The sequence below is a fragment of the Polypterus senegalus genome, unplaced genomic scaffold (genome assembly GCF_016835505.1).
Source record: "Polypterus senegalus isolate Bchr_013 unplaced genomic scaffold, ASM1683550v1 scaffold_3558, whole genome shotgun sequence".
In the NCBI taxonomy this organism is placed as follows: domain Eukaryota; kingdom Metazoa; phylum Chordata; class Cladistia; order Polypteriformes; family Polypteridae; genus Polypterus; species Polypterus senegalus.
Genome location: NW_024380056.1, coordinates 2,127 through 23,526, shown reverse-complemented (window position 1 = coordinate 23,526; position 21,400 = coordinate 2,127). Strand labels below are relative to the sequence as shown.

General features: G+C 41.5%; 1 protein-coding gene across 1 annotated transcript; it reads left to right on the top strand.

Moving 5' to 3' along the window:
- Nucleotides 1-8,100: 8,100 nt before the first annotated feature.
- LOC120520093 (verrucotoxin subunit beta-like) lies at nucleotides 8,101-20,310 on the top strand. The gene is made up of 3 exons (XM_039742719.1): nucleotides 8,101-8,117; nucleotides 17,464-17,570; nucleotides 17,697-20,310. The coding sequence occupies exons 2-3, from the start codon at nucleotides 17,501-17,503 to the stop codon at nucleotides 20,294-20,296; spliced, it is 2,670 nt and encodes an 889-aa protein (XP_039598653.1). The 5' UTR covers nucleotides 8,101-8,117; nucleotides 17,464-17,500; the 3' UTR covers nucleotides 20,297-20,310.
- The last annotated feature ends 1,090 nt before the right edge of the window (nucleotides 20,311-21,400 follow it).

The following is a 21,400-nucleotide window of genomic DNA, read 5'->3' as shown; positions in this document are numbered from 1 at the left end:
CAACACTTCCTTGTCTCTTGTATATTCACAGCACCCCCTGGCGGCATCCAAGAGGGCTGAGATACAGAACTCCAAGTCCCAGGATGCCCTGTGGGAATCTGGGCACCACTGTAAAGCAGGGGAGCTGCCTCCAAGTGTCTTGGGAGAGTTAGTCCCCTTAAAATGCTGCCTTCCCTCATCCTTCCATATCCAGGGCGTCCCGACTGCTTGTTACATGGGCTCTGAAAAAAATGTCTCAAGCAATTTAGTTACTTTAGAAAAATCAAAAAATCCTAAATTGGTAAACATCCTCAAATATGTGCTTTGTAAAGCATACACGTAGCAATACAATAGACTTTAATTATCAAAAATGATATTCATAAGATATATACACATACAGTGCATCCGGAAAGTATTCACAGCGCATCACTTTTTCCACATTTTGTTATGTTACAGCCTTATTCCAAAATGGATTAAATTCATTTTTTTCCTCAGAATTCTACACACAACACCCCATAATGACAACGTGAAAAAATTTACTTGAGATTTTTGCAAATTTATTAAAAATTAAAAAACTGATAAAGCACATGTACATAAGTATTCACAGCCTTTGCCATGAAGCTCATCCTGTTTCCCCTGATCATCCTTGAGATGTTTCTGCAGCTTCATTGGAGTCCACCTGTGGTCAATTCAGTTGACTGGACATGATTTGGAAAGGCACACACCTGTCTATAGAAGGTCCCACAGCTGACAGTTCATGTCAGAGCACAAACCAAGCATGAAGTCAAAGGAATTGTCTGTAGACCTCCAAGACAGGATTGTCTCGAGGCACAAATCTGGGGAAGGTTACAGAAAAATGTCTGCTGCTTTGAAGGTCCCAATGAGCACAGTGGCCTCCATCATCCGTAAGTGGAAGAAGTTCGAAACCAACAGGACTCCTCCTAGAGCTGGCCGGCCATCTAAACTGAGCGATCGGGGGGGAAGGGCCTTAGTCAGGGAGGTGACCAAGAACCCGATGGTCACTCTGTCAGAGCTCCAGAGGTCCTCTGTGGAGAGAGGAGAACCTTCCAGCAGGACAACCATCTCTGCAGCAATCCACCAATCAGGCCTGTAAGGTAGAGTGGCCCGACAGAAGCCACTCTTTAGTAAAAGGCACATGGCAGCCCACCTGGAGTTTGCCAAAAGACACCCGAAGGACTCTCAGACCATGAGAAACAAAATTCTCTGGTCTGATGAGACAAAGATTGAACTCTTTGGTGTGAATGCCAGGAATCACATTTGGAGGAAACCAGGCACCGCTCATCACCAGGCCAATACCATCCCTACAGTGAAGCACGGTGGTGGCAGCATCATGAACTGGGAGACTAGTCAGGATAAAGGGAAAGATGACTGCAGCAATGGACAGAGACATCCTGGATGAAAACCTGCTCCAGAGCTCTTGACCTCAGACTGGGCGGGTTCATCTTTCAGCAGGACAACGACCCTAAGCACACAGCCAAGATATCAAAGGAGTGGCTTCAGGACAACTCTGTGAATGTCCTTGAGTGGCCCAGCCAGAGCCCAGCTTGAACATCTCTGGAGAGATCTTAAAATGGCTGTGCACCGACGCTTCCCATCCAACCTGATGGAGCTTGAAAGGTGCTGCAAAGAGGAATGGGCGAGACTGGCCAAGGATAGGTGTGCCAAGCTTGTGTCATCATATTCAAAAAGACTTGAGGCTGGAATTGCTGCCAGAGGTGCATCGACAAAGTATTGAGCAAAGGTTGTGAATACTTATGGACATGGGATTTCTCAGTTTTTTTATTTTGAATAAATTTGCAAAAACCTCAAGTAAACTTTTTTCACATTGTCATTATGGGGTGTTGTGTGTAGAATTCTGAAGAAAAAAATGAATTTAATCAATTTTGGAATAAGGCTGTAACATAACAAAATGTGGAACAAGTGATGTGCTGTGAATACTTTCTGTATGCACAGTACAACTAGAAAAAGTGTACTGTATGTGGCAATTAAATTTTAAAGAAATGCAATTTATTTTATGTATTTTTAAGTTTTTTATTTAACATTTACTAGCTACCCACTCCCAATATCTAAGATATACTCAGAAAAATGAAGTACAATTAGTAAGATGCAATGCTGTTTCTTACCAGTCTTACACACAGAGAAATAATCAAATCAGACCAAAGCCTTGTATTTGGACTGCGTTACGTTTTGCATCACAGAGCACTCGATAGGTGGGATTGTTGATCTTCACAAATGTTGGTGAGTTACAGTGGAGCATACAGTTAGTAGTTTTTGACTCATTCACTGTAAATACACTAAACAACCTTCCTTTTTAATAACGCCACGGCTACATAAATCCACCTCTATTTGGATATCAAAGTTTTACTGTAGTACATTTCAATTACCAACAACTATGATTTTTGTCATCCACAGAATATTATTTTAAACATGACAGTAGTTTAAAGAAATTAATTTACTTCCATGTCTTTTTATAAGCTTGTGGAGCAGTTCACATGTCCATAGAGTTTACATTGCATAGAGGAGCTGCTTTGTTTGATGCCCTTAACAATGAACGCCATTACTGAGTGTGTCCAGGTATGACCTGCCTCTACATTGACAGCTTTACATGGCGTCCTCCATCTCACTGGTATCTCCACGTGCAATAAACAAAGCACACAGTCAGCTCTTGGCCAATACACTGGGCCGACAAAGCATAATGTACTGAGATTAGGGTGCCAACAAACAATATGCGAAAATGTGACGTGTCTATTTTGTGAAGTCTTACCCTGTAAAAATGTTCTTTTTCGTAAAAATAATACATGAAAAAAATTAAGATAAATATATCAACATTTACTGGTGGCACAATGCTTCTGAAGTCATCAGTATTTATTGTAAAATCCCCTTTTCATGTAACTGTTATGCTTGTTATTGACAGGTGTATTAAATTTTTAAATAAATTTGTATTGTTTTGATCTATGCCTAGTGTTTACTTTTGTTGCTGTGACACTTGTGTAAAAATTTTTTATATGTTCATACAGACAGAATTCATTCACAGTTCCCAAAGTTAAAGGTTAATAACTTGTGTGATTCCAGTATTTTATCACTAACAGGTATACATACTCCTTGCGAGTGATAATAGAGGATCTGTGAGACAACAAGAAGAAAATGTTACAGTGCTGTTAGGCTGTTTGCATAGCGTAGTCCTATAAACCGGATGGGATTATTTCTTATTTCTATCTGCATCTTTAGATTGCTGCAAAGCTGTACCAAAGTTATAAACTTACTGAGTCCGAATTACTCAACACTGTTATATTTGCATAACAGGTAAAGGTGAAGGATTTAAGCAAGATGACATCAGTTGTAGATAAAAAGTCAAGGCAATTACTACAACAATGCATGGCATATAGGAGGACTCTTTTTGACCATTACTACCTGTAAGCTACCTTCTAACAGACAAGTGCTAAGTCGATTTTTTCATTTGCATACTGTTGAGAAGAAAACAGTCCAGGATAGTCCTACTGCAACAACAAAATAGGTCATCCAGTTCTGGCAGAAGATACAAATCGCTATGTAAAAAGAGTACAATATAATAAACAAAATCAAACAGCAGCACATGAAATGGAAAGGTCTGAAGAAAGTCGAAACCCAGAAGATCAGCAGTTCAACATGTTTGTGGTGAAGGTGTATATCAAAGCGTGGTACACCTGTACATCCCCAGCGTCAACTCCACGAAATTACCTCTAGCTACTGAAAGCCCTGCGGCCTCATGTATAACGCCATGCGTAGAATTCACACTATAACATGGCGTACGAACAAAAGCAGGAATGTGCTTACGCACAAAAAAATCCAGATGCATAAATCTGCGCGAATGCCAACTTCCGCGTTCTCCTGCTACATAAATCCCGGTCAGCGTGAAAAGTAATGCACATGCACACGCCTGCTGCCCCGCCCCAACTCCTCCCAGATTTACGCCTCTTTGAATATGCAAATCAATATAAATCGCCCTTAAACTCAGCCTTCTGTGAAAAGACAATGGCAAAAGCACAGGGGAAATAGAAGCATTTCAGCGAATAGCAAGTGGAGGCGAAGAAAAATGTACAATTTGTTGGTTTAAACAGTGGTATATTCAACAAAAGGAAGTTGATCGAGTGACATAGAGTGTCGGAGAAACTCGAAAGCTCACGTTCACAAAGTCGCACAGTGCCCAAAATAAAAAAGAAGTTGTCACGAGTCGTAGTCCACCGTTTGAGTGTCATATGGAACCTTATTAGGGTACATAGGAAAAAAAATAGGCACACGGTGGGAAAAAATCACGAAATGTCAACTTCAATCTCGAACTTTCCACTTTAATTAGGTAGTTTATTTTGTCATTAAAGTAGAACATCATAAACTTCATCTTAAAATCATTTAATTTACTTGTTTCTCAAATCCCATCGTAACTAAAGTAGCACGTTTAATGCTTTGTTTTGTATTTGATCTTCTATGTGCTCTATGTGTGTCAATCACTACGTGCTTCTTAAATGGCCTTTCTCTTCCTCCGAAAGGACACAGAATCCATTACATTTGTGATATTACAGCTTTCTGAATTATTAAAATACTGAGATGCATACGTGATATCATTTTCATGATGATAGGAGTTAAAGCATGTTATTAAACATGGGAACACGGTGGCGCAGTGATTGTTCATGTCTCACGCAAGATGCTTGCTGCGCCATGCGCAACCTTCGATGAAATAATTTATTGCAGCGGTACTGTCTCTTTCAAACGTACTAACCTCCAATTCCTGTCCTTACTTTTCTTTCTCCAAATACCCAATCGGCACACAATCAGCTCTGTAATAGAAGTTAAGCCATCTATAAGCTTGGAATGCTGATTCTTCAAAACATTTAAGGAACATTGAAATATCTTCATAGAACATGTTTAATTATTCTATCCGTCTATCCTTCCAGTGTCACGTCAGCCCCAGCAAGAATACAGAGTGAGGCAGGAACAGTCCCTGAACTAGCTATTGCTGTGGACATCCGTGTCCTCACATATTTAATTATCAACAATACAGATTATTTAAATGATGTTAACATTTTATCTGTATAATATAATTAACCTATTTTGCCACATTTCATCTTAAAAATGATATCGTTATCATATGTACATAAGCGCTTTATAAAGTGGCAAGTATCGCAAGTTTACAGTGAGGTGATTTTACTTATAAGTCCAAACAGTTCTACAAGGAGCACTTGATTGAGTGCGTTTATAGTTCTTGGGATGAAACTGTTTCTGAACTGTGAGGTCAGTACAGGAAAGGCTCTGAAGTGTTTGTCATATGAGAGCAGTTCAAATAGACATCGTGGCTGAGGCAGCGTGTGCCTGATGCTGTATCCCGGTAATTCTCTTTCCGATCAGCTGCTGCTGTGATTCACACTCAGATACAATGATATAAATACTCTGAGTGGTGCAGTGAGAGTAATATGGAAAAAGATGATCCACTGTGGCAACTCCGAATGGGAGCAGCTGAAAGAAGAAGAAGAAGGTGCAGTGGGAGTAACAACGCTAAAGCAGTTTTGGTATTTGGAATACTATGGCTATTCCCTGGACCATTATTTTGTTACAGGTTAATTACAATCAGATGCATTAAACTGCATACGCCAAGGTATGAGCTACTGTGGAAATGTGTGTGGCTTTACGCCAAGTTTAGGTTTTATACATCACGATTTGAGCACGGAAACATTACGGAAACATTTTTGTACGTACACACCGTTTATACATGAGGCCCCTGGTGATGTACCATGATGTAAACAGGACAGTTGCAAATGCAGCAATACAGACTTTTACACGCCATCTTTGGTACCTGAGTGAAACTCTTGTTGGTCTTGCATTTTTTGATACTCAACTGTCTGTGACAGAAAAAAGAGATCTGGTTGCTACACTAAACAGCAACAGTGATGAAGATCCATCTATACGAGCAACAGCTGAGGAAAGCTGCATCGCTGAAACCCCGTTGGCACACTTTGTATCACATAACACAAGTTTTTCACTTGTATGGAGATTTCACAGGACTTCCTCGTGGACGATCCTGATCCATGGGACAGTAATGAAGCATATATTTCAGCTCAGTGCAATGTCAAATACCTGAAAGTGGTCAATGATGCAGCAGAGAGAGGGGTGGCACTGGTTCAGTCATTCAAATCAGCCCTCACAAACCAAGAAGAACAGAAACAGTACCTCCTACAAGTTGTAAAAAACCATTGAAAACAGTTTACAGCACCAACAAAAACTCTGTTAACTGAAAAGCTTTGAAGAGCTGGACAGAACAGTCATATCAGCACACACGTTTTTGTATAGTGAATATAGAAAAATTCTGACCTCTTGTGCCCCCAGAAAATATTGTTTGATTGTCATAAAACTTTGTGTAATTTATCATGGTAACTAGAGGAACAAAACTGGGGCTAAGACGTGAGAAAATAAAAACTTTGATTTTCACTGGCGCCCTAACTTTATGTGTGTGTCAGTCAGTCTTTTTCTAACCCACTGTCTCCTGAATAGCGTCGTGCGGGTCTGCTGGAGCCGTCCCTGCTAGCATTGGGCACAAGGCAGGGAACAAGTCCTGGACAGGACGCCAAGGTGAACACACACCCACCTACCCCAATCACCCAATGTAGGATCACCAATTTACATAACCTGCATGTCATTGGACTGTGGGAGATAATTGGAGCACCGCAGGAAACCCACGTAGACACGGGTAGAACATGCTGGAACTCAGGAGTGCCACCACTCCACCACCGTGCAGCCCCTATTTGTGTGTGTGGTCTATGATAAAGAAAAAAATATATAAAAAAAAAATTAGTGGAGTACACAAAAATTTCACTAGGTGTCAGTATTATTCACAAAATTATCTAGTTAAGATTTGCCGGTATGAATGTTAAAGCAATTACATTTACCAATAAGCAATATTAAAGAACATAAAGGATAGTATTATATAAACGTTCTAACATGAAAGTATTACCACTGTATGTACATGAGGGCAAACATTCCAAATACAAAAAACGCTAAACAGTTACGTTACTTCTTAACAGTATAACAAACTGGTAATACAAGATGAATACAAAGAAACTTACTTCTGGCAATAAAATGCAAAGTTTCTGACTGATTGTGTGTAATACAAACTCTTAGTTATTTTTAAATTATTATAACTCCACACGGAATTAACTACATGGGTATCTCTTTCTCCCTGTTAATGTCACCACACGCGCCGTACTGCTGCATCCTGGCCTTCAGATTTGGTTAACCCTCAAAGCTTCTGCGTTGTGCCGTACAAACAGCCCCCTCTAGTAATGCAAACACCCTTTATTTCTTCATGTTTTTTTATTTTTATTAACAGTATGAAATATTAAATCAGAGAACATAAAAGGTGACTATTCAAGCTCTGTGATTCCTCCTCCACTCACAGTAACACAACGAACACGGTGATTAATGCTAAATTGCAATGACATACATAACCATGCACAGCTCAATAAACAAATAAAAAAAACATAATAAAATACCTGAAATATTAGCACAGAGAAAAAAAAAAAGTCGGGTCGGCCCTGTGCGGAGTTTGCATGTTCTCCCTGTGTCTGCGTCGGTTTCCTCCCACAGTCCAAAGACATGCAGGTGAGGTTCATTGGCGATCCTAAATTGTCCCGTGTGTGTGCTTGGTGTGTGCGTGTGTGTGCGCCCTGCCCGGGGTTTGATTCCTGCCTTATGCCCTGTGTTGGCTGGGATTGGCTACAGCAGACCCCCGTGACCCTGTAGTTAGTTTATAGCGGCTTGGACAATGACTGACTGACTGACTTTTGAGATCATTCAGTCTGGCTGCGTTATTGTATGGTGTGCAAGCTCTGCTGTGTTGTTAGGATTTACAAATTAACTTGCACAATGAAAACATTTAAAGATCATGAAAGATAATCCCTTGTCATCACTTATTGTATGCGCTTATGAACACTCAAATGCTTTATTTGAAGTCACGTGTTTAAAGAATGTGGCATTCCAAGGAATGATGACAGACCACCTGCTTCTTAATTTAAAACCAGAAGCGCACCTCTAGTTAAGATTCACAAACAACTTAAAGCGCTCAGAATCAGAATGAACAAAACAGCAAGCAAGTAAGAGACATTATATTTGATTTCCTCCTTGTCTAACATTTGTGTACAGAGATGACAATTGAATTCAACAGCACAATTCTACTTTTGAATTGATTATGCTGTCGTTGTTGTATCTGTTAGTTTTTAAGGATTTCATTTTTAAGCTAAAATTTCCTATTGGAATTAAAAACCTCAATTTTTAAACTCCTTGTGTATTCTGCTTCTCTTTTTGTTTAAGTGCAATTAATTATTAACCAGAATTGATGACAATCTTGTACTTCACTGTTAAATTCCCCAAAACCAGTTGAATTTTTACCTGAAAATGTTTTTTATCACTTTAATCAGTAAGTAAAGCTATCCATGTATTTCAAAGCAAGAGTTAAAAATTTCCCTATTAAGTTGCTTGCTCTTAAAATGTTCCTTCAAACTCTTCATCTTAGTACTTGCTGTAGGTGTTCTCCGTCTCCTTTTACTTTCCATTTTCTTGCTTTGATTTCCTTGTTTCTTTATAGTGTCAGTCAGGCTTGGGAACAAATGTCCTGGAAATAAATGGCTCAATAGTATGCAAATGGGGTCTCTTAATGCTTTAAAATGAGCCACTAGACAACACATAATAATAATTCTTTGCATTTATATAGCGCTTTTCTCACAGCGCTCAGCAATTGCAGGTTAAGGGCTTTGCTCAAGGGCCCAACAGAGCAGAGTCCCTATTGCCATTTACGGATTCGAACCAGCAACCTTCCAAGTACCAGTGCTGATCCTTAGCCTCAGAGCCACCACTCCGCCACAACGGAAGTTCATGGACATCGAGAGGGTCGTGAGGTATGGGAACGTAGATATGGCAGAGCCTGCTTTGCTAATGGCCAGAGTGACTTGAAAGGTCATTAGGAGCAGCAATTTGTCAATTTCAGCTTGGACCTTTTAAGCACACAAAGAAGACAGTGCCTTGGACAGCTAAAACTATTGTAAAGCTTATAAAGTTACAGTATTGATTATTATATTGTGATGTGTGAGTCTCCCAAAATGCGAGGCTGAGTCTCAGTACTTGTCTGTTGTCTTATAAGGGGTCTGTTGGAGTAAATCACGGCAGACTATGCACAGGTATCTACCAGAGTCCAACAGTGCAGAGAATTCCCATCTGGCCAACGTAATAGAGACCTTAGCATTGTCCTCTTTTAACATCTTGGTGGAAACTTGCGAGCCGCAAGCCTGGGCCAGATTGATAGCCATTGTTTGTGCAGGTGGGAGGTGACACTCCTGAGGAAGATGTCCCAGTTGATCACCACGAAAGCAGCTGCATTTAGTCCACACTATGGTGTTCACACTCTGGTGTCTTCCACCTGTAGTGCTGGTGACCCTGTAGGTCTGTGCTAGCTGGATCGAAATCGGGGTCAAGCCTGGGTAGCCCCATTGCTTCCACGTGACTTGTGCACTTTATAGTCTGCAGGTCAGATTCAGCAGCGAGTGGACGATGTTATGTAGTTCTCGTCTATCCCCAACAGAACTGCATCAGTAGTGAGCTTCTCCACAATGTGCTCAAAAGGATCTCCACAGATCCAGCTTTGAATTATGTCCACTAAGCCCTGGATCTGTTTTCAAACAGGGAGATCTGGATCATTATGCCACAGCCAAAACTTGTGCCACAGAGTGGGATCTGTTGCTTCAGGCAGTCATAATCATCGAGCCTTTTGGGAGGTAGATTCCATACGGCTTGGAGGGCTTCTCCGGTTAAAAATGGGGCCAAAATAGATGTCCAGGCTCCCTTGTTCCAGCGCATCAATATTGCCATATGTGCAAAACAGAATAGGAAACACTCAGGGTCGTCTGAGGGAGCCATCTTCAGCAGCACATCTCGTGGCCACGCCAAGGCGGGGGCAGCTGCAAGAGCCTTATCTTGCTCCGGGGGTTGCTGTACTTCTTGGGGATCCATACCATGTGATGTGTGAGTCTTGGTCTTGCACCACAAACCAAAAGGCTGAGCTTTATTCAGCTTGAAACAGGAACAGTACAGTTATTTATTGTAGTGGGATTTATCACTCTAGTATACACAGACACAGCAATCAGATAGGGTCATGACTAAGGTTAGTTGCCAAGTAATCCTGTTCCCTGCATTTACAATGTTCCTTACATCACCCATTGACGACAGGCGCTTATAGCGCAACTGTGATCAGTTCGAATTTGCTTTCACTGCAAGCCGCTGCAGTGCTGGGAGCCTCCAGTTGCTCCAGCAATGGGTAAGAAGTCTTCCACAGATGCGCTGCTCATGCTTCATGATGCTCTTCAGTGTGTCATCCCATTGGTGGGAGTCCCAAGGTTTACAAACCTTAAAATATTTTACCACTTTTTTTATTTTAATAAATGCTCCTTAATCTTTGTTGGCTGTGAGTGCAGGTTGTTATTTCCATCTTTTACAAACTCGAACTTCATGTAATCTTTAAACAATCTTAGTTGCAATTTCAAAGGGTTATTTTATTTTTACAGAACATTCCATACAATGTCCAGAACAGATATAAGAAATCTCCTGGACTCCTCATTAAAATAAAATGATCACTATTTCAAACTGAGATGGCAGCCATTACCTTACCAATTAAGATAATGCATGCAGTATAGACAGACATTATGTTTGTATCTGTGTTTGCTCAAAGTTACCAAAGTTCTGCAGCTTCAGTAAGAAAATGGGATTCTGGGAAAAACCTTGACGCATTGAAATGATTCTACAGACAAAATATCTTCATTTTAAAAACTTTAGTAAAAATTCAAAGTAAAACAGTTCACACAAAAATAGAGAAAAGATTGGTATAGCAAAAAAGAGAAGTTCTGTTTAAGGCTTATATCTTTTTTGTTTTTCTTTAAGTTTTCTCATACAGCTGAAGCATTTCTAAAAAAACTTCTATCACATATTAACTCACAGGGGGTAAAAGACTATACCATATTCTAATAGCTATGAAAGAAAATTATATTCTGTTCTACTTAATAGAACACTAATATGAGTTTAACTCCAAGCTTAACTTTCTAAGATTGGCTCTTACATTTCCGGCACCTAATTGTTTATGCAGGGGTGGCATGGTGGCACAGTGGTAGCGCTGCTGCCTCACAGTAAGGAGACCTTGGTTTGCTTCCCGGGTCCTCCCTGCGTGGAGTTTGCATGTTCTCCCCGTGTCTGCGTGGGTTTCCTCCCACTGTCCAAAGACATGGAGGTCAGGTGGACTGGTAATCCTAAATTGTCCTTAGTGTGTGCTTGGTGTGTGGGTGTGTGTGCCCTGCGGTGGGCTGGCAGCCTGCCCGGGATTTGTTCCTGCCTTGCGCCCTGTGTTGGCTGGGATTGGCTCCAGTAGACCACCATGACCCTGTGTTAGGATGTAGCGGGTTGGATAATGACTGACTGACTGACTGACTAATTGTTTATGCAGAGGCAGACTGTGACTCAAGTTCTTTCAAAGTTTATTGTCATGTGCACAGTAAGGAGACACGTTTCCCTGTACAATGAAATTCTTTCTTTGCTGTCCACACCAAATGCCAAAACCAATGTATAAAGACAAACATAAATAATAAGTAGCAGATAGATAATAAGTAACAGAGGCAGCATAAACAGTTATAAACTCCAGTCAGTTATTTAGGAGTCTAATGGCCTTGGGAAGGAAAGAGTTCTTTAGCCTGGAAGTCCTGCATTTCATACGTCTGTACCTCCTGCCTGAGGGTAGAAGTGTGAACAGTTTGTGTTAGGGTGGGTGGGGTCCTGAGGATCGAGGCAGTTCTCCTTTGAACTTTGCAGTTGTAGATGCTCTGCAGAGAGGGCAGTGGGTTCCTGGTGACGTTCGCAGCAGTCTTTACCACTCTCTGCAGGCGTTTGCAGTCCATAGCAGTAGTAATAATGGTCTAAATCCTTTTGTTCAAGAGCTCTGTCTTCTTCAGGAATAGAAAATAAAACTGCTCTGTTGTTACTCACCCACTTGGTAAGGTGAAATCCACCTCCGAGGCATAGAGTTTGGAGGTCCATTGCCAGCTTTATAGCTTGTTCTTCTGTAGCCACCAACCTTAAGCAGTCATCCACATAGAAATGATTGAGTATGGTGTTAGCAGCTTCCCCAGGAAATGTACCTCTGGCATCTCCAGCTGTTCTACACAAAGCATAAGAAGCATAACTGGGTGAAGAAGTAGCACCAAAAAGATATACTGTCATTTTAAATTCTTTCAGGTCTTTGCTTAGATTGCCTTCAGGCCACCACAAAAAGTGTAAATGATCAGTGTCTTTATCTGGGACTTTAACTTGGTAGAACATTGGCTTAATGTCTGCCTTTAATGCTACTGGCTCCTTTCTGAATCTTGTAAGGACACCAATGAGGGTGTTAGTTAGGTCAGGATCTTTCAGTAGTTGTTCATTAAGTGGCCCCCTGGTACGTGGCTGTGCAATCAAAGACCACTCATATCTTATTTTTCTTTGGATGATCCACACCATAGTGAGAAATGTACCACACCCTGCCTTCATTGCAATTCAGGCTTTCTTTGGGTACCTTGACAGTGTAACCCTTGTCAATAAATGTCTTTCATGAAGGTTTTATAGTCTTCATGGAAACTTACGTTTTTGCTCAGTTTTCTTTTGAGACCAACATCACACTGTTCAGCAATACAGCGATTGTTCGGCATTTTAAGTGTTTCATACTTCAAAGGCAAATTTAAACAATAGTGGCCACCTACCAGACTCGCAGATTCTGAGGCTGTGCGCATGAACTTGATGTCCTCCTGTGACATTTCCTCTTTCTCTTCACAGCTGCACTCTGGGAAATCTGTGTTATACTGTTGCAGCAACATATCCTCAATTTCTGATATTGACAAGCGATCAATTGAATGTTTGGGCAGCTTACCACTTTGTTTGGTGAGGTCATCAATGTCTTTGTATGGTCCACCAACTACCCATCCAAGAGCAGTCTTCACAGCCATCTCCTTGGCTAGGTATGATTCACGACTGCTTGAAGATTTCTGAGTAGTTGATCCCTATTAAAAGATCAACTTCATAGTCAATACGAGATAGACGTACCTCTTTAAGATATGCCCACTTATCGATATCCTCTTGTAGTGGAATACTTTCTGTGTTCACTGGAATGGAGACCTGCGTAAAGACCTTTGTCCAATCAATATATTGATCATCATTGAGATCACAGACTTGAAGATCTGATAAGACAGAACATTTGGTTAGCATTTTTGAATCATCATCATAGTTACTCATAGTCTTGATAGCAGTAGAGTGTTGTACCGTGTTAGCCATAGACTGAAACTGGAGAAAGTAGAGTGAAATGACAGCTTTTGTTAGCTAACTAAATAGATTACAAATGCAAGCTTTCGAGGCAGCTAAGGCCCCTTCATCAGGTAAGGTGTAATACAGAAACTGGAGTTCCCTGTGTTTATATACACACTAGGACAAGAAACAACATTGATAAACCTTTAAGTGAGACATCTTAGTTAAGTCACGTTGGGGAGCATGCACTGGCACAGCATGTTGCTGCACCCACCACACGACGAAACAACTTGGGATCCTGGTTGGCAACTCCCCAGGCAGACACTCAGTTTAATCCCACCCTACAGAAATGACCCTCTATCTGCCACAAGCAGGTGTTACGTGGGCGACACATTGGCCTGGTCCAGCTACTTGGGTCCCCAACAATGAGTATCCTATGAGCCAGGTCACCCTCGGGGAAACGCACCACATGGCCATAGTACCGTAACTGATGCTCCCCCACAATGCAGGTCATGTGCCTCATTTGGGACTCCATGAGCAACACAAAGTCAAACCAGCAGTACCCAAGGAATCTCCAATGAAAAACAGTACTGAAGGAGTCCATTCTTTGTCTCAGGTCACACCACTTTGTTAAAAACGTTGGCCTTGTTTCATTTCAGGTAAAGTGTGTATGATAGCCCTGCAAAGTGTCTTTTGAAAGATGCTTGGTAAAGTAAAATTACACAAACTAGCAATCTGCTATTGATGATGACTTGGATATTTCCATCCATGGCGTCCTGATAAGCCAGAGCTTGTCCTAGATTCATCTGGAAAAAAGGCAAGAATAAGGCCTGGATAGAAAGGTAGAAGTTTACCAGGCACACTTCCACATGTTACCACACTCTCGAATTCCGACTATGTCAGTCAACCTTCTTCTTCTTCTTCTTTTGGCTACTTCCATTAGGGGTCGCCACAGCGGATCATCTTCTTCCATACCTTTCTGTCCTCATCATCTTGTTCTGTTACACCCATCACCTTCATGTCCTTTCTCATCACATCCATAATCCTTCTCTTAGGCCTTCCTCTTTATCTCTTGCATGGCAGCTCAATCCTTAGCATCCTTCTCTCAGTATACCCAGCATGCATCTCTCCACTGCACATATCCAAACCAACGCAATCTCGCCTCTCTGACTTTGTCTCCCAACCATCCAACCTGAGCTGACCCTCTAATGTCCTCATTTCTAATCCTGTCCATCTTCGTTACACCCAATGCAAACTTTACCATCTTTAACTCTGCCACCTCCAACTCCGTCTCCTGTGCCCCGTCTCCAGCCCATATAACATAGCTGGTCTCACTACCGTCCTGTAGACCTTCCCTTTCACTCTTGCTGATACCCGTCTCTCACAAATCACTCCTGACACTCTTCTCCACCCATTCCACCCTTCTTCTCTTGTCTTCCACACTCCTGCCTTGTTCCTACTGACCTTCATTCCTCTCCTCTCATATCTCCACCTCTCCAGGGTCTCCTCAACCTGCTCCCTACTCTCACTACAGATCACAATGTCATCAGCAAACATCACAGTCCACAGAGACTCCTTTCTAATCTCGTCTGTCAGCCTGTCCATCACCATTGCAAATAAGAAAGGGCACAGAGCCGATCCCCGATGTAATCCCACCTCCGTCGCTCCTACCGCAGACCTCACCACTGTCACACTTCCCTCGTACATATCCTGTACCACTCTTATGTACTTCTCTGCCACTCCCGACTTCTTTCTACAATACCACAACTCCTCTTGAGACACAATGCAACTCCTTCTGGGCTTCTCTAAACTTCTCCATCAACATCCTAAGAGCAAACATCGCATCTGTGGTGCTCTTTTTTGGCATGAAACCATCCTGCTGCTCACTAATCATCACCTCACTTCTTAACTGAGCTTCCACTACTCTTTCCCATAACTTCATGCTGTGGCTCATCAATTTTATCCCCCTGTAGTTACTGCAGTCCTGCACATCCAACCTTATTCTTAAATATCGGCACCAGTACACTTCTTCTCCTCTCCTCAGGCATCCTCTCACTTTCCAAGATTCCAGTAAACAATCTGGTTAAAAACTCCACTGCCATCTCTCCTAAACACCTCCATGCTTCCAAAGGTATGTCATCTGAACCTACGGCCTTTCCATTCTTCATCCTCTTCATTGCCGTCCTTACTTCCTCCTTGCTAATCCGTTGCACTTCCTGATTCACTATCTCCACATCATCCAACCTCTTCTCTCTACCGTTCTCTTCATTTATCAACCTCTCAAATTACTCTTTCTATCTGCTCAACTCACTCTCCTCACTTGTGAGTATGTTTCCATCTTTATCCTTTATCACCCTAACCTGTTGCACATCTTTCCCAGCTCGGCCCCTCTGTGTAGCCCATCAGTCCTTTTCTCCTTCCTTAGTGTCCAACCTCTCATATAACTCATCATATACGTTTTCTTTAGCCTTCACCACCTCTCTCTTCACTTTGCACCTTATCTGCTTGTACGCTTGTCTACTTTCTGCATCTCTTTAACTATCCCACTTATTCTTTGCCATCATCTTCCTCTGTATACTCTCCTGTATTTCTTCATTCCACCACCAGGTTTCCTTTTCCTTTTCAAGCACTTTTCTTGCTGTTACCCTTACTACATCTGCTGTAGTTGCCCATCTGTCTGGTGACTCTTCACTGCCACCCAGTGCCTGTCTCACCTCCCCCCTAAACTCAACCTTGCAGTCTTCCTTTTTCATCTTCCACCATTTGATCCTTGGCTCTGCCCTCATTCTATTCCTCTTCTTGATCTCCAACGTCATCCTACAGACCACCATCCTATGCTGCTTAACTACACTTTCCCCTGCCACTACTTTGCAGTCTTCAATCTCCTTCAGATTGACTCTTCTGCATAGGATGTAATCTACCTGTGTGCATCTTCCTCCACTCTTGTATGTCACCCTATGTTCCTCCCTCTTCGTATTCACAACAGCCATGTCCATCCTTTTGATACAATCCACTATCGTCTGACCTTCTTTATTACTCTCCTTGACACCATACCTACCCATCACCTCCTCGTCTCCTCTGTTCCCTTCACCAACATGTCCATTGAAATCTGCTCCAATCATCACTTTCTGTCCCTTGGGTACACTGTTCATCACTTCATCCAACTCACTCCAAAAATCTTCTTTCTCATCCATCACACACCCAACTTGCGGTGCATATGCACTAACAACATTCATTATCACATCTCCAATTTCCAGCTTCATAATCATTACTCTGCTTGACTCTTTTTTCACCTACATAACACTCTTGACATGTTGTTCCTTCAGAATAACTCCTACTCCATTTCTCCTCCCATCCACACCATGATAGAAAAATTTGAATCCACCTCCGATCCACCTGACCTTACTCCCCTTCCATTTAGTCTCCTGCATGCACAATATGTCAACCTTCCTTCTCTCCATCATATCTGCTAACTCTCTCCCCTTACCAGTCAAACTGCCAAAATTCAAAGTTCCTACCCTTAGTTCCACTCTCTTTACCTTCCTTCTCTCATTCTGCCTCTGGACACATCTCCCCCTCTTCTTCTTCTTCTTCTTCGGCCAACAGTAGTCCAATTTCCGTCAACACCTTGTTGGCTAACAGTACTAGTGGTGGTCGTTGTTAACCCGGTGCTCAACTGATCCAGTATGGAAGTTTGTATCGTTGTCCGCATATTGATTTGACTTAAAAAGGATGAAGGGAATTGGAAAAGTAACTTTAAAATGAGTTCACCAAGAATGACACAGTTGGACACTTGTGAAAAGGAAATTTCACACAAACATGAGAAAGTTTTTCTTTATACAGAGAACCACAGACATGTGGAATAAATGACCAAGTAGTGTGGTGGAGAGGAGTACTTTAGGGACTTTCAGAACTTGACTTGATTTTTTTTTTAGAAGAATTAAGTGGACACAACTGACAGGCTTTGTTGGGCTAAATGGCCTGTTCTCATCTAAATTGTTTTAATGTTCTAATTTTCACACTTCTTCCTCACTGCAACCCTGCATTAGACTTAAAAAGATAAGAGAATGTAGAAAATTGATGTGATTGTAATGCACAAGTGTCTTTATATCATTTATGTGCTTAATTTCACAGGCAGGGAGGGTCACCTCAGGATGGCTCACCTTTGGAGATGGCTGCCCTTGGCCGACCCTTCCAGGTGGGGATGCTCTATGACTGTCGCACTGACTCGCTCATTCCAGGTAAGAGCAAAGACTGTCATTAAAAAACAAAAAAAACCTGCAGTGGTATTTTGGAATCAAACTTTGATGTAAATCACGATTTTAATTGAGCTCATTGTTTCTGTTAAATGTTGTTCTTTTCACCAGGTGTCACTCTGTGGGACTTGGAAAACCTTAAGAAGAACCTCAACATTAAACCACAGAAGAAAACACAATTCAAGGTCATTACTTCAGACTCCTTAGATGAGAAAACCTCCATCTTAAATGTGATAGCCTCCCTTAAAGCGAGCTTCTTGTGTGGTTTGATTGAGGTTGATGGGTCTGCCAAATACCTCAATGACACCAAATCATCCAAACGTCAGTCCAGGGTCACCCTGCACTACAGCACGACCACCAGAATGGAGCAGCTCAGCATGAGCCACTTGGGGAATCAGAACGTCGACTATCCAGAAGTATTTGAGCAGAAATCTGCCACCCATGTTGTCACGGCTGTGCTGTACGGAGCTCAGGCTTTTTTTGTATTTGATCAAAGCAGCTCTAAAGAAGAAGAGAGACAGGAGATTAAAGGAAAATTAGCTCTAACAATAACAAAATTTATATCAGTAAAAGCAAAAGGAGACTTAAAAATGACAGATGAGGAGAAGAAAACTACTGACCATCTTAACTGCACATTTTACGGTGATTTTGCCCTTGATCACAATCCTGCCAGCTTCCAGGAGGCCATGGAGATTTACACCGAATTGCCAACAAAACTTGGCAAAGATTATGAGCTTACTGTGCCCATCCAGGTTTGGCTGTACCCACTGAAATATCTCTATTCACAGGCTGCTCAGCTGGTAAGAGACATCAGTGTGGCACTCGTGTCCAAATCTCAGGAGGTCCTGGAGGAGATAGACGAGCACATCATGAGGTGTAATGACATCATGAAGGACAGTGTTGTCAATGACTTTCCTGAAATTGGGAAAAACACAGACCAGTTCAAATCAATACTTAATCTATTTAAATGTAATTTCCAAAGAGATCTGGCGAGTGTCTTGCCAAGTATCAGGGGAGGTGGTGCAAATGAGAAAGACCTGGCAGACATCCTGAAGAAGAAGGAAGAGTCACCATTCAAGAGGTGGGCCATAACAACATGGCTGGATAAAAGAGAAAAGGAAATCACCATGCTGAGAAGTTTCTTAAATCAAATTAAAGAAAGGAATGTGAATATTGTTATAAATGATCTAAATGAATTGCTTTATGACACTAGGATTGACAATATTGTCTGCTTGACTTTCACTTCACTCCATGTTTGTCAGTCGTACATGTCAGAAATGGAGAGCTACCTTCAGGCCCCTTCTAGAGAGTCCTCAGATAAATCATCAGAGCCGAGTGAAGAGTTAATCATCGAGAAGTTTAGACAGCATTCCCGATGGTTCATTGAGTTTGCTGAAATTAACCAAGACAACGAGACAATGAGATTTCTCGTCCACTCCAAGCCTGATATTGATTATCTTGGGGCGACGATTTATCTGTATCAGTCTGGGCAGCTCAAAAACCGTGACTTTCATATTCCATCTAAACCTGAGCCTCTTGTGTTTGACTCACAAACATTAAACGCCATAACCCTAAAATTAAGATGCATAAAGTCTGACTCAGAAGTGTACAGAGTGGAATATAAGCGAACTGAAGATGAAGAGTGGGAGACTGTGGACACAAGTAATAAAAATGAAATCGTTATGATTACAAAGTTACGTCCAGCTTCAACATATCAACTCAGACACAGAGCTGTTTGTCAAGTGGGTGTGAGTCAGGCCAGTGATACGATTGAGGTAAAGATACCACCTGCCAAACATCATGCAGCTAAACTCACTATAAAACAAAAATGTCAGGAGATAAAAGATGGAAATCCTGGACTTTACCTTTTGCCTTTGAAATCAGAGTTCATAAACAACGAGAAAAAGATAAGAAAATGCACCTTTGGAGAAAGAACATCCAACAAAACTAGAAAAACTATTATGGTCCTTGGGGCAACAGGTTCTGGCAAATCCACCCTGATCAACGGAATGGTCAACTACATCTTAGGTGTCGAGTGGGAGGATGACTTCAGGTTCAAGTTAATCCATGAAGAAACATCTAGAAATCAAGCTGCAAGCCAGACGTCTGCTGTCACTGTCTATGAAATGAACTATCAGGATTGCTATAAGGTCCCATACTCCTTCACAATAGTTGACACACCAGGTTTTGGAGACACCAGAGGAATTCATGAGAATAGAAAACTTATTGACCAAATAGCTGAATATCTGTCATCTACACATACTTTCCAGCACATTAATGCAATATGCTTTGTGGTTCAGAACTTCCAAGCTGAACTGACACAGAAGTACATCTTTGACTCCGTTTTGTCCATTTTTGGTAAAGACATAGCCAATAACGTCCTGGTCTTGATCACATTTGCAGATGGAAGGCGTCCACCAGTTCTGGATGCCATCACGGAGTCTAACATCCCGTTCCACAAAGATGACAAAGGAAAGCCTTTTTTTTTCAGATTTAATAATTCAGTCCTCTTTGCTAATAATGACGAGTCTAATAGCAGTGATGATCAAATGTTTGACAAAATCTTTTGGGACATGGGTGCAAAGAGTATGGAGAAGTTATTTATGTGCTTAGAGAAAATGGATAGCAAAAGTTTAGCGCTAACTAAAGAGGTGATTAAGGAGCGCAAGCGCTTGGAGACGGCAGTTGGGAGGATTGGAGCCTCAAATTAAAGCTGGAATGAGTAAACTTGAAGAAATTAGACAAACCCGTGACATTTTAAATAAGCACATTACTGATATAGAGAGGAACAAGGACTTTGAGTATGAAGTGGAGGAAACTGTAATAAAAAGAGAGAGCATTGCAGGCACCGGCAATTTCATCACTAACTGTCAGAACTGCAACTTCACCTGTCATTATCCATGTGAGTTACCAAATGATAAGGGCTTGATCAAATGTGTTGCTATGAAGAACGGGGTCTGCACTGTTTGTCCTGGTAGGTGTGTGTGGAGTGATCACTCCAACCAACAGCACAGATTCATCTATGAAACTAAAAAGGTCAGAAAGACATACGATGAGCTAAAGAAGAAATATGAAAAAGCAAAAGGGGAAAAGATGACAACTGAACAAGTGTTTGAGCGGCTTCAGCATGAGTTGGATGTTGTGGAAGAGGAGCTTCACAAACTCATTATGGAGTCTCATGATTGTATTAAACGACTTGAAAAAATCGCTCTCAGAGTAAACCCGCCCTCAATTCCCGAGTACATTGAGCTCCTCATTCAGGCTGAAGAACGAGAGGCAAAGCCGGGATGGATGGAGCGAGTGAAGTCACTGCAGGAAGTGAAGGAACAGGCAATAATAATTGTAAAACTCAGCAGAAATGAAGAACTCCTACCAAGTGAGCAGAAGAAGCATGACGATCAAGAAGAAAGGAAGAAAAACAGGGGAAGGGTTTTAGGTTGGCTTAATACAACATACGAGGGAGGTAAAAACCATTTTGCTTGATTGTTTTTTGTATTATTATTATAAGCTATAAAATGATTTAACGTTGTCTTATTACATTGAAAGTGTTTTACAATTATTGTAATTTAGAATTAGCACATTTATGTATATAAAATATGCTAAATAGTACAAAATCTCTGATTAAATGGAACATGTCAGCTCCACCATTTCATAAAGCTCATCATCCCAATTCTTCAGAGCCGTCATGTCTCCAGGGCTGTCTTGTTGTTTTCCAGATGTCTCTTTTAGCAAAGTTGGTGCAACACAGAAGTGCACTTTGAGTGACACAAATGACACACAAAAAATGAGAAATGCTGAGCAAGTGACTAGTGGAT

What these genes read in the sequence shown, in the direction of transcription:
- LOC120520093 (XM_039742719.1), top strand. Translation starts at nt 17,501, where the DNA reads ATGGCTGCCCTTGGCCGACCCTTCCAGGTGGGGATGCTCTATGACTGT. An exon ending in CACTGACTCGCTCATTCCAG is followed by an intron (nt 17,571 to 17,696) that starts GTAAGAGCAAAG and finishes TCTTTTCACCAG; the next exon opens with GTGTCACTCTGTGGGACTTG.